This window comes from Mus caroli, chromosome 15 (assembly GCF_900094665.2).
Source record: "Mus caroli chromosome 15, CAROLI_EIJ_v1.1, whole genome shotgun sequence".
In the NCBI taxonomy this organism is placed as follows: Eukaryota; Metazoa; Chordata; class Mammalia; order Rodentia; family Muridae; genus Mus; species Mus caroli.
In genome coordinates, this window is record NC_034584.1 from 77,545,025 (window position 1) to 77,557,291 (window position 12,267).

Below are 12,267 nucleotides of genomic sequence, written 5' to 3' on the forward strand. Positions count from 1 at the left end.
GCTCACCCCCCGCCACCCCCCACTGGCTGAATGCCCAAGTTCACACTATATCCCAGACCCCCCCCAGTTGTGCATAGGTGCTTGTTCTGAGTCCCCAAGAGCTGGTTCCTCACCCCAGGCAGTCCCTGGGGTCTCACTCTCCTTTCCCTCTTGGTCCCGCAGGTGTCACCTGACCAGGACCCTGGGCAGCTGTTTCCGATGGTGCTGCTGGTCCTCTTGCTGCTGGGTGGGGCCTGGTATTTGCAGCTTCAGTGAGGTGCAGCTGGGGCAGGGCTGGTCCCTGCCCCCCAACCCCTAGAGGTGCCGGCACCCTAACTGTGGTGTTTTCTGACTGTCCCCTTTTTTTTTTTATATATATTTAACTCAGGATAGTGCTGAGATTTCATACAGGTTTTCTGGGTTTTTATAAGGCAAATGAATTCACTGTACCTCAGGAGCATTACTGGCTAAGTGCCCCTGAGGCTTGGCTGGCCCTTCTTCTCTTGACCCCTGCTCCCTTCCTCTCTGCAGGCTGGTCCTGTGGCCATCAGTGGGGGGAGTGCTGGCCACACCCCTGTCTGTGAAGCCTTGAGGTACAGGATCTACTGGACTAGATTCCTTTGGGGTGGAGAGTTCAATAAAGTGTTGTTTGCAGGCAAGTTCAATAAAATGTTTCCAGCCAGTCTCCCCTTAGGTCCTCTGTGGGGCTGTTGCAATATTGGATGTAGATGGTAGAGGGAATTGAAAGTGGCCTCTGCCCCCAGTCCCATTCACCATGCCTGCACCCAAGGGCCATAAGAATGCCCCCACCCCCACCCCACGCCTCTCCATCTTCCTGAGTTTCTCTGTGTAGCCCTGGCTGTCCTGGAACTCACTCTGCAGACCAGGCTGGCCTTGAGTGCAGAGATCTGCCTGCCTCTGCTCTGTCGTGCCTAGCTCCACTGTCCCTTTCTGCCTGTCTCCTGATGGGGCAGTCTGTCCACCTCCTGTGTGGGCAGGGGCAGCTCTCCCGAAGAGCTGTGGTGTTGGGCTGTGCTACACAAGGAACACCAAGGGAGGAGGGCCAGGCCTGCCACCACTAAGCTCTGGACCTCCCCCAGGCCAGACCCATTATCTTTCTAGACCAACTGAGACCTCTACCTGGAACTTGGGTTTTTCTATCTGCCCATTCCCATCAGACAACAAAACAGTGTCCTTCCCTGTGTGACATCAGTGGCTGTGACCACTTTCTCTGGTCTCCCAGATGCCCTCATTGTGTCCTTGAATTGTCCCCAACTTCCCAGTTCTGGGTAAGGTGCTTGTTCTGAGTCCCGTCCTCCCCTGTCCCCACTGTCTTATGCTCCTTTGCCACCTCGGCCTTACCTGGCAGCCCCAATGCCTTTCCCAGGAGGATGGGACCATGAAGGAAATGCCATCCCGAGGAGCCAGTTTTGGAGCTGGGGCAACCTGGCATCAAGACTAAGGGTTAGGAGACCGGCTGGTGAGACCTCAGCCTGAAGGACTATAACCGGAGGTGACTGATCCACGTTGGCTATCAGAGCTGGCTCATTCCTTGGGACAGGAGCTAATACTGTGGCTCTGATCCTCCAGGAGGGAGGGGAGATGGTGGCAGCAGGCATGAGCTCTGTTCTAGGGACAGAAGGAAAGGACCTTTCTGGCCTGGGCAAAGGAAGCAGATGTCACTTAGTGCTAATGGTCCGCCCTTTCCCCACCATCAGCCCTGAGAGCCTCAGTGAGCCTTCTACCCACTTGGCCACAGGTTCTAGGCCCTCTCTTCAGCAGCTCTTCAGCAGGTTGGAGCCTCACCCTAGGCAGTGGGAAACTGGGGGCACTCCTAGAGCACCTGGGGCGTTCCCTTAGGGTGCAGGTCAGCCCAGGAGGCACCACTTCCCATCCTTACACAGCTGCCCTGAGCCCCACACAGTCTTCATGAAGCTGCTCAGAGAACAGAGGCCTCCTGCTTTGGGTCCTACTCTTCCAGGGCACAGAACTAAACTCCAGAGGCCAAGCCAAGTAAGTCATCACCCATTGCTGTTTTACCAGGCTCGCAGTCTTCAGTGAGACCAGCCCCAGTTAACAGCAGTACTCTGACCACTCCAGTGCTCAGTGTTGGAGACTTGTCACGTTTGTCACAGCAGTGCCAGTCTCTGATCTTCACATACCTGCCTGCCTGCAGTGGCCCCAGGGGCCAAGTCAGGTGGCTGACTCAGGCCCACTGAGATGGAGGGTCTGGGATAGTAGAGCAACATCCATCAGGTGACAAGGCTGAGGGAGTGTCTTGGTCCTGTCATGTGATCACACTGGATGGGACCAACCACTTCCTGTGTGCTGTCATGGGATACTCTGGTTTAGGTCTGTAAGCCGGTTGACCTCCTGACCTCCTGACCTGGGTTCAGGAGAGATGATCCTGAGCTTCTGGGAGGGTGGCCCCCACACCCCCCCTACATCCCTCGGCAGACAGACAGGCCGAGGTGCTCCAGACCCAGGACCCAGTCCCCTGCGAGCAAACACTGACAGCTTTCCAGAATCCCCCTCATTTACCGGCATGCTGTACTGCCTGCTCGGTGGCAAACTTAAGAGCTAAAGCCGTTCTCCAGCCTCAGCCAGGACAGGTGTGCTCACTACTTGCATACGGATTGAAATCCACTGGGCATCTGGTGGTCACAAGGCCTGCAAGTATACTGGCCAGGACAAAGGACAGTTGTACAAGAATGGACAGTAGGACGGGTCCTGTCAGGCTGACAGTCCTGCTGACAAAGTCTATCACATTAGACACAGGCCTCCCCAGCTACAAAACAAATTCATGGGCCTCATCCCCAAGACTCCTCACAGAGAGAGAAAGGCAGCCGGCAGCTTAGAATGGCTCGTGTTTATTATATGTCTTCCCAGGAGCATCAACCCACTCCTGCTGTGGAGCAGACTGCTCTGAGGGAAGCCATAAACACAGTATGAGACACACTGTCCCATGGATGACCTGCTGCTGGTGGTGTCTCTGTGTGAATGAACACGGGCTGGCCTAGGAAAGGCAGGGTCCCCACTCCACACCTTACACAGTTCTCCTAGTTTCTTATACAAAGGACCACCCACTCTAGGGCATACATAGGCACTTAATATGTGCTTCTGAGGTCTGTATGGCACACGGGACTCAATCTCCCACCTGCCAAGTGAGTGAAGAACAAGGCCACCACACAGATTCGAGGCCAAAGGAGCACGTCACAGGCGGCTGAGGCGATCCTCTGCACCAGGCCTAGCTTAAAGCCAAGCAGTGTGTCCACAATACCCACGGAATGAGTCTAAGACTGCCCAGGCTAGCCCTTCTGGGTTCACCGAGGAACATGGTTGAGTGCAGAGGCAGAGCAGCATTATGGCCGGGCAGGCCGTCTGCACAGTCGCCCTTTCCCCAGCAGCCCAATGTCCTGTCAGTTGGAGGATATGCTCTGAGGGAGCCTGAGCCACAGCTGAGACTGCAGTGTCCATCGTCCTCAAGTCTGAGGAAAAGAGGCAGGTACAGAGGCTCACACTGGGGCCATTCTAAGCCCAAGGCCCTCAGGGGTCAGGATCCATGATGTTCTGCATCACATCCACATGGCTGTAGGACTTCCACGCCTGCCTGTTGCAGCACTTGAGGATGCTTCCTAGCTGCTGCCCGGGGCCCACCTCGTAGGTGCTGGGGAACTCCATGCCTCTCTTCCGCTCGTAGATAGAATGCATTGTCTGTTCCCATTTCACTGGCGACACCACCTGCTGCCCCAGCAGCTTCCGGATGTATTGTGGATGTGTGTACTTCTGCCCACTGACATTGGAATGGACGGCTACCAGCGGCTTCTTGATGTTGATCGAGCCTAGAACTTTCATCAGGGGATCCACGGCTGGCTCCATGAGGCAGGTATGGAAGCCTCCACTTACAGGCAGCATCTTTGTGCGCCGGAAGTGATACTTAGCAGAATTCCTCCGGAGAAACTGAAGGGCCTAGAGGGAAAAACACAAGGCATCTCACAGAAGCTAAGGTTCCAGCTATTCTGGCATCCTCATAGATGCACAGCTCTGTGTGTGTGTGTGTGTGTCTGTGTCTGTGTGTGTCTGTGTGTGTCTGTGTGTGTCTATGTGTGTGTTTTGTTTTTGAGACGGCGCCCACCATGTAGTCCTGGCCAGCTTGGAACTCATTATGTAGACTAGACTAGCTTTGAACTCAGAGATATCTTCTTGCCTCTGCCTCCCAGGTACTGGGATTAAAGCAGTGCATCACCACACCCCACACCTGATTATATGTTTCTGTTTTTGAGACAAGGTCGTTGGTAAGTAAGGCTGGCCTTGAACTCACTATGTAGCCAAAGCTGGCCTAGAATGCCACATCCTTCTGCCTTCACCTCCCAAGTGCTGGGTTGACATGGCTTCAGTGGCAAATGCTTAAGGCATTTGATTGTGAGTTCAGGATCAGCACTGGCTGCACAGAAAGACTCTCAGATTTCTGGCTCTTGTTTCTCTGCCTCAGCTTCCACTGTGTGACAGGACAAAGATGCCTTCTAGATGGTGGACGAGCAGTGCAGGAGGTAGACATGGTAACTGGCCCTTACGTGGCTCCGGGACACTTTCTTGGCACCTCAGGTAACACTAAGTCCCCAGCTCCCACTTCCACTCAGGACCTGTGCTTGTGACACAGTGCCTGTCACTGTGTCAGTGGCCTGGAGCAGCCTTGTTCCATGTTGTGCCTCTAACAACAGGCATGCTAATGGGTCTGTGTCCCTTGTGCTAGTACACAGACTGCCTTGGTAAGTGACACCTGAAGAAGAGTGGCAAGCAATTGAATGCAAAATCAGACACTTAAGAAGCCAGGCAAAAAAGCCAGGCAAAGCCACAGAAGACAGCTCTTCTCCAAGCAAGTACCCAGACTGCAGACTCTTAAGAAGCCAGAGCACAGTGTGGACAGGCCTAGACATGGTGTGACCTGGTCCTCTGACCTGACCCGTGAGCCAGGTGGCTGGTTCAGAACTGTCCTGTCTGCAGGGGAACAGGCAATATCCTGGCTTCTGCTTCCCCTGCAGTCCTCACTCTGCCACACATGCCCCCCTCCTCACCCTCAGACATGTTCTTCAGATGATACTCAGCAAGGCACCCACTCTTGCACAATGAATGACTCCCTGCGGCACAATGGACTGGAGTCTGGCAGGGTGGCTCCCATCAACACTAACCTCAAGGTGTCCTGAGATGACCCTGCAGTCAGGAAAGAGGTAGTTGGACACCTGGCACACTGGGTTCTCTATACCCAAAGACTTGCAGTGCTCCTGGGCTTCCAAGCAGGCAAAGGAGAAGTTGGACTGACGCTGGCCGAGGACAGACAGCATCCCACTGGGAACGGCTTCGGATGCTTCTTGCATAGCTTCGGCGCGGACCTTCACCGCATACAGACCTATCCAGATAGAGGTTCGTTTGGAAATCTAACTGTGAAGTGGAAGGTGAGCTGTCATTCAGGGAAACAGGGACAGTGATGCTGACTGGCAGCCCCAGGGCCACAGTTTTAGTTATTTTTATATGTGTGCTGAGTGGCCACATCCAGCATAGAAGAGCACTTACTGCATAGGATCAGCCTGAGTTCAAATCCTTAGCACCCACATAAAAAGTCAAGTATGGCAATGTAAGCCTATAACCGAGCAAGTGGGAGTTGGGCCTGCCTAGCTCCAGGCTCAAGGAGAGACCCTGTCTCAGCCCAGTGAGTGGTAAGACACACACTGTTCTTCTCTAGCATCTGTTAGTGCACATACATAGTACACACACATGCACACAGCCACAGAGAGAAGGGGAGAGGCAGGGAGGAACAAAGGTAAAAAGCAGGCCGGGTGGTGGTGGCTTGCACTTTTAGTCCCAGCACTCAGGAGGCAGAGGCAGCAAAACTGGCTCGGCATCTAAGAGCGCTTCTGTTCTTGTGGAGGACTAGGGTTCTGTTCCCATCACCCACATTGAGATAGCTCACAAGTTCCTGAAACTCCAGTTTAAGGGAATCCAGTGCCTTAGGCACTGATGCTCGCGCGTGCACACACACACACACACACACACACACACACACACACACACACACAGTGCACATAAACTCATGCAAGCACATACACATAAGAAGACAGATAATCTGAGTCAAGGAGCTTCCTGCCAATTGAAGACTCTTTGGTTGTTACAACTGTGAGAGATTCTATGGACAGTGATGGACAAGGACTAGGAGTCCTGCTACAAGGAGCACCTTCAGTGATCAAGAAAACCCCCAAAACAAGAATCTCCTGGTCCCTGCAGAACTACACCACCCACTCTGCCTGGGTTGTTACATAGAGAAGCTGGAAAGAAACAGTCAAGAGCACCAGATGCCCAGGCTGTCAGTCATAAACCAGGCAGGGACAACCCCTGCAGAGTATGAGAGCCAGCACTGCCAAGGCAGGAGTAGAAATGGGCTCAGGTACAGCTCCAGGGCCGAGACACCAAGGAAGGCTATGACTACACTCCTGTCCTCTCCCAGTGTCTGTGTCTTGGGCAGGACAGGCTGACTGGAACGAGAGACACAGACACTGCCTTGAGCTTGACAGAAGAGTGAGGATCTGGAGAGGAGGCAGCCTCACACCCTTCTCTATGCACACCATTCAGTCAGCACTTGGGTATGTTTGTACGGGACTTACAGCTCTTGCCCCAGGCAACTGTGGGGCATACACATGCTGAACTGTGACAGGAAGCAGGAGAACACACTGCAAGGTAGAGGGTACATGTGGCCATCTCCCAAGGGTGTGACCATGACACACAGACACTCAGCACTGCACTCTGCAAACCGCACACACAGTACTGCAAAGCTAGCGGCTGGCAGGACATGGACACACTGCCATCCCTTCCATGATAGCAATGCTTTTAAAGCAACAGCACTGGGGCTGGCGATGCAGCTCCGTGGCAGTGCTGGCCGTGCATGCTTGGGGCCACAGGTTCAATGCCCAGCACCACTCCCTCAAGAACAGCTCTCCCATTTCTTCCAACCCCAGCAAGCTCTAATCTGCCCTTTCTGCCAACTGGACTCCTGTCCTGCGCACACTTCGTATTACAGTTTAACTGTACAGTGGCGCTCCTGTTTACATTCCCAGAAGCAGGAACCTGGGCTGACTTCTGCACACTCTCAACCTTCATCTCCTATGGAGTATGAAGTGCTGCTCATGTGGGCTGTCTTTCACTTCCCTGTTGACCAGTGTCGTTACACATGGGCTTATCGTCCATCTGGGTCTCACCTCCCTAGAAATGTGCGTTCAAGTCCCTTCCCTGGACAGAACTATAAAGCAGATTTTAAATCAATGAATCATTCAGTCAAGGACTTGTGTAATATTGTGTGTGTATGTCTGTGTGTATGGGGGGGGGGGAGAGTCCTGTCTATCTCTCACTCACTCCCTCTCCCCCAACCCCCAGACTGAATGTTCCCTACACTAGACTTGAACTCAAATGCCCTCCCTCCGCCATTTTTGAGACAGGGTCTCACTCTGTAGCCCCGGTGGATCTGGGGCTTGCTATGTAGACCAGGCTTGCCTTGAGCTCACTTAACTCTACCTGCCTTGGCTCATTCTCCAAGTGCTGGGATTAAGGGCACAAGCCCCAAGCTCAGCACAAGTGATCTTTTTGCCACAGCCTCCTGAGTAGCCAGGGCTACAAGTATATGATTCTTTGCCCAGTTCCAGCTAAAAAAATAAAAAATCTTAGGAAATGGGACTGGAAAGCTAGCCCATCAGCTCGGAGTACTAACTCCTTTAAGCTCAGTTCCCTGCACTCAAGCTGGGTGCTGAAAATAGGCTTTGCAAACACTAGGCAATAATTATTACTCTTTTTTTTCATAACATGTACTGAACATCTTCCAGGTGTGACAGGCACAGAATGTGAATGGCTTAAGAATGCAAAGGGAGGCTGGGTGTGGTGGCGCATGCCTTTAATCCCAGCACTTGGGAGGCAGAGGCAAGCAGATTTCTGAGTTCGAGGCCAGCCTGGTCTACAGAGTGAGTTCCAGGACAGCCAAGGCTACACAGAGAAACACTGTCTCAAAAAAACAAGAATGCAAAGGGAGGGCCAGCAAGAGGGCTCAGTGGGTAGAGGTGCCTGTAGCCAAACCTAACAACCTGAGTTCAATCCTAGAAATCCACAGGTTAGAAGTAATAGACCAACTCTAAACATTGTCCTTTGACATCACATACACTGAGGCCTGTGCGTGCATACACACATACATATGCACACACTGAGGCCTGTGATTGCATACACACATACATATGCACACACTGAGGCCTGTGCGTGCATACACNTGCATACACACATACATATGCACACACTGAGGCCTGTGCGTGCATACACACATGCATATGCACATACTGAGGCATGTGCGTGCATACACACATGCATATGCACACACTGAGGCCTGTGATTGCATACACACATGCATATGCACACACTGAGGCCTGTGATTGCATACACACATGCATATGCATACACTGAGGCATGTGCATGCATATGCATACACATACACACACACACACACACACACACACACACACTTATGTAATTAAAAAAAACAATGCAGAGGACAGTGAAGGGTTGCAGCCAGGAAAGCAGACCTCATGAAATTACATGTAGAAAGCAAACACACCTCGGATCCTTGAGACTTCAAAGGGGGTCGGTGGAATCCAGTCCTTGAGCTCCAGTATCATCTGCATCCCTGGGCTCCCTTCCCGACAACCCTGCGTGGATCCAGCACCACTGTCCAGAGTACCCTGTCCCCACTGAGCCTGGCGAGAACACACCCTGAACAAGTCACACTTCTTGTGTACCTTCAGAAAAATCCATGGCTCCAGCAAATACCAAGGCAGCAAACTCTCCCACACTGAAGCCAGCCGCAGCAACACAGTTGTCGATGACCTGCGGAGACAGAGCACAACATGAGGCCAAATCCTCCAAAGAGCTCAGTCCCGGGATGTGCCTCCATCCCTTGGAGCTGACAGGGCAATTATGTGTCACCATGAGCCAATTCTATTGGCCTGGTACTCACTCCCCTTTATTGATGAGAGCTTTCCTTAGCAAGGCAGCTAAAGTCGATCCCAGTCACACCATGAGCCAGAGCACTGGTTCCTCTTGCCTCGGCCCAGAGTGGCTTCTCGGGCACATAGGATACAGAAATTACATGCATACTGCCTATGGCCGCTCATGGTTATAATCAGTACCGGAGGAGGCTGAAGCTAAGGAGTTTTGAATTCAGTGCCAACACAGCTACATTACAGTTCCCCCTTCCCAGGCTCCCAAACAAAACAAAAGTATAGGCATTAAAAATATGATTTTCTGGGGGCTGGAGAGATGGCTCATCAGTTACAAGCACTGGCTGCTCTTCCAGAGAACCCTAGTTCAATTCCCAGCATCCTTGTGGTAGTTCACAGCTGTTTCTATTCCAGGGGATCCAACACCCCCAGAGACATGAATGCAGACAAAACACCAATGCAGATAGGAGTAAAATTAAACTTTAAAAACTATGATTTTCCAAGCCACAGAGCAGCAGATTTAGTCCCCCAGACCTATTTCACATGACTGCTAACATAAGTAGGTAATGCTAGTGTCTACAAACTCTCAGTGCGGCCTTGGCGCAGAGAAGCACCGAGTCAATGTGCCACAGGGCCACGCTTATTCCTGTCACCTGAGCCTTCCGTCAGGATCATGTTCATTCCTGTCACCTGAGCCTCCGTTGCTCCTAACAATTGCCTCAGAAGGTGGCTGTGGAGGTAGAACAGAGGGTCGCGGCACCAGTTAACATGTGTTGTCCTGGGATTATAACATATCAGCGGCAAGTGAAGTCACATGCTCTAATGTCTGCCATGCCATCTTCTGTCTTTTCAGCCAGGGTCTGTCTCACTGTGTAGCCCCGACTGGCCTGGAATTCAGAGACTGGCCTGCTTCTGCCTCCTGAGTGTTGAGATTAAAGGTGTTCATCTCTAAGCCTGGCACATGCTCGTGGAGGCTGGAAGAAGGCACAGGATCCCTTGGATCTCAAGTTACCAGCATTTTATGAGCCAGGGTCTTGGGGACTGAAACTGGCTTCTACATGAGCAGTAAACACTCTTAATGGCTGAGCCATCCCTGAGCCCCTAACATCAATTTCTTGGTATCTTTCATTTAAGGAAGTCATCTTTTAAAAACATTTTTAAAGGGCTGAAGAGAGAGATGGCTCAGCAGTTAAGAGCTGTTCTTCTAGAGTACCCAGGTTAGATTCCCAGCACCCACAACACAAGACAAATTGTCTCTAACTCAAAAATCCAAAAGGTCCAGTATCCCCTTCTGGCCCCTAGGGGCACTAGCCATGCATGTCACACACAGACATACCTGCAAAATAACCACACAGAAATCTTTAGCATTTAATAACTATTCGAGCAACTCAAACTCATCTAAAACCACAGTCCCTTACCCTCCCGCGTATCTTTCTCTGACACATATCTTCAAAAATTTTTTAAATTTTTTATGTGCATTGTATTTTAATTACATGTATGTCAGTGTGAGGGTGCCAGATCCCCTGTAACTGGAGTTAAAGACAGTTGTGAGCTGTCATGTGAATGCTGAGAATTGAACCAGGATCCTCTGGAAGAACAGTCAGTGCTCTTAACCACTGAGCAATCTCTCCAGCCTCTCAAAAATTAAAAAAAAAAAAAAAAATTATGTGGGGGCTGGTGAGGCGGCTCAGCAGGTAAGAGCACTGACTGTTCTTCTGAAGGCCCTGAGGTCAAATCCCAGCAACCACATGGTGGCTCACAACCACCACTAATGAGATCTGACGCCCTCTTCTGTGTGTCTGAAGACAGCTACAGTGTACTTAATTATAATAATAAATAGATCCTTGGGCCAGAGCGAGCAGGGCCAACTGGAGCCAGCAGAGGTCCTAAATTCAATTTCCAACAACCATATGAAGGCTCACAACCATCTGTACAGCTAGTGTACTCACATACATTAAATAAATAAATCTTAAAAAAAAATTTATGTGTGTGGCCAGGTGTGGTGGCACATGCCTTTGGTCTCAGCACTTGGTAGGCAGAGGCAAAAGGATCTCCACCAGTTTGAGGCCAGTATGGTGTACAAAGGGAGTTCCAAGATATACAGGGCTGTTACACAGAAAAACCTTGTCTAGAAAAAAACAAAATAAAACAATTTATGTGTTTGAATGTTTTGCTTGTTTATATGTTTTGTGCACATGGTGCACATACCTGATACCCGAAGAGGCCATAAAATAGCATTAGATCCTATGGAACTGGAGTTATGGATAGTTGTGAACCACTACATGGGTGCTAGGAACCGAACCCAGGTCCTCTAGCCCAACGCATTCATCTTTAATGTGATACGTTAACTCGGTTAAGTGTGAACTGTCTGTGCCATCTAAGATGCAAACTCCCCTGGAGCAGGGATTCTCATTTTGTGCAGTGCGTCTAGAATAGTATCAACGAGGACCAGATTGGGGACCAGTAAGAACCAGACTGAGGAACCCTGAGACCCAGAAGGCGGGGTCCGGCGCTCGCTCCTCGGCTCACCGCCGGCTGCAGATGATGTAGCTTCTCCACGGCGGCCAGCGAAGCCACAAAGACGGCGGGCTGGCAATGCACTGTGCGGTCCAGGTCCTCCTGGGGCCCCCGCAGGCACAGCTCCAGCAGATCGTAGCCCAGCACCCGGTGCGCGGCCTCGTAGAGCTGCCGCACACGCGGGAGGTGGAGCAGGCCGCTGCCCATGCCGACCGTTTGGCAGCCCTGGCCGGGGAAGAGCAACACGGAGCACTGCGAAGGCGGCCGCCGCCGCGCCACCGCCTCCTGGGCTCCCTCCTCCGCCACGCTGGAGTCCCGCAGCAGCTCCGCCACGTCCACGGCGTCCGGCGGCGGCTCCCGGAGGCTCGAGGCGGCGCGGCGGCCCAAGGAGCGCCAGGCCCACCGGGCCCGAGCTACCCGAGCGCTCATAGCGACGCGAAGACCAGGTGGTCGTTACCGTGGCGGCTGAGACGAACTGCGGCTGCGCAGCGGGGCGGTCCTTCGCGTATTTCCCGTCGGGTCATCTAGGCAGCCAGTAAAAAAACGTTCCTATGTTATTTACTGATCCTTACCAGCTCTCAAACTATTTGCAGTTGCATGTCGGTCCTGGAGTGGTCCGTGAATTTCCTTAAACATCTCCAGCCAGGAACCGCAGATGGCTTCCATAGTGAACCTTCAGTAGGTATCTACGTACAAAATTGTGCACCACCGTCCAGTAGACCGTGAAAGTGCTGTAGTTGGTTTGGTT

The 12,267-nt window shown here is 52.0% G+C and overlaps 1 protein-coding gene and 1 long non-coding RNA gene across 2 annotated transcripts; one reads left to right on the forward strand and one right to left on the reverse strand.

The window, feature by feature from the left end:
• The first annotated feature begins 167 nt into the window (after positions 1-167).
• On the forward strand, positions 168-664 carry LOC115029425. The gene is made up of 2 exons (XR_003835003.1): positions 168-300; positions 511-664. It is a non-coding gene; the product is annotated as an uncharacterized LOC115029425 (long non-coding RNA).
• A 2,163-nt stretch (positions 665-2,827) lies between these two features.
• Positions 2,828-11,996, reverse strand: Mcat (malonyl-CoA-acyl carrier protein transacylase). The gene is made up of 4 exons (XM_021184157.1): positions 11,532-11,996; positions 8,802-8,889; positions 5,169-5,386; positions 2,828-3,948 (listed from the first exon to the last, which is right to left on the reverse strand). The coding sequence occupies exons 1-4, from the start codon at positions 11,946-11,948 to the stop codon at positions 3,526-3,528; spliced, it is 1,146 nt and encodes a 381-aa protein (XP_021039816.1). The 5' UTR covers positions 11,949-11,996; the 3' UTR covers positions 2,828-3,525.
• Positions 11,997-12,267: the final 271 nt, after the last annotated feature.

Bases quoted from the DNA above. Each gene is read 5' to 3' on its own strand.
- Mcat (XM_021184157.1), bottom strand. From the start codon at position 11,948: ATGAGCGCTCGGGTAGCTCGGGCCCGGTGGGCCTGGCGCTCCTTGGGC. The intron at 8,890-11,531 runs GTGAGCCGAGGA...CTGTCTCCGCAG, and splicing joins TACATCATCTGCAGCCGGCG to GTCATCGACAACTGTGTTGC. The intron at 3,949-5,168 runs GTTAGTGTTGAT...TTTTCCCTCTAG, and splicing joins TCATCTCAGGACACCTTGAG to GCCCTTCAGTTTCTCCGGAG.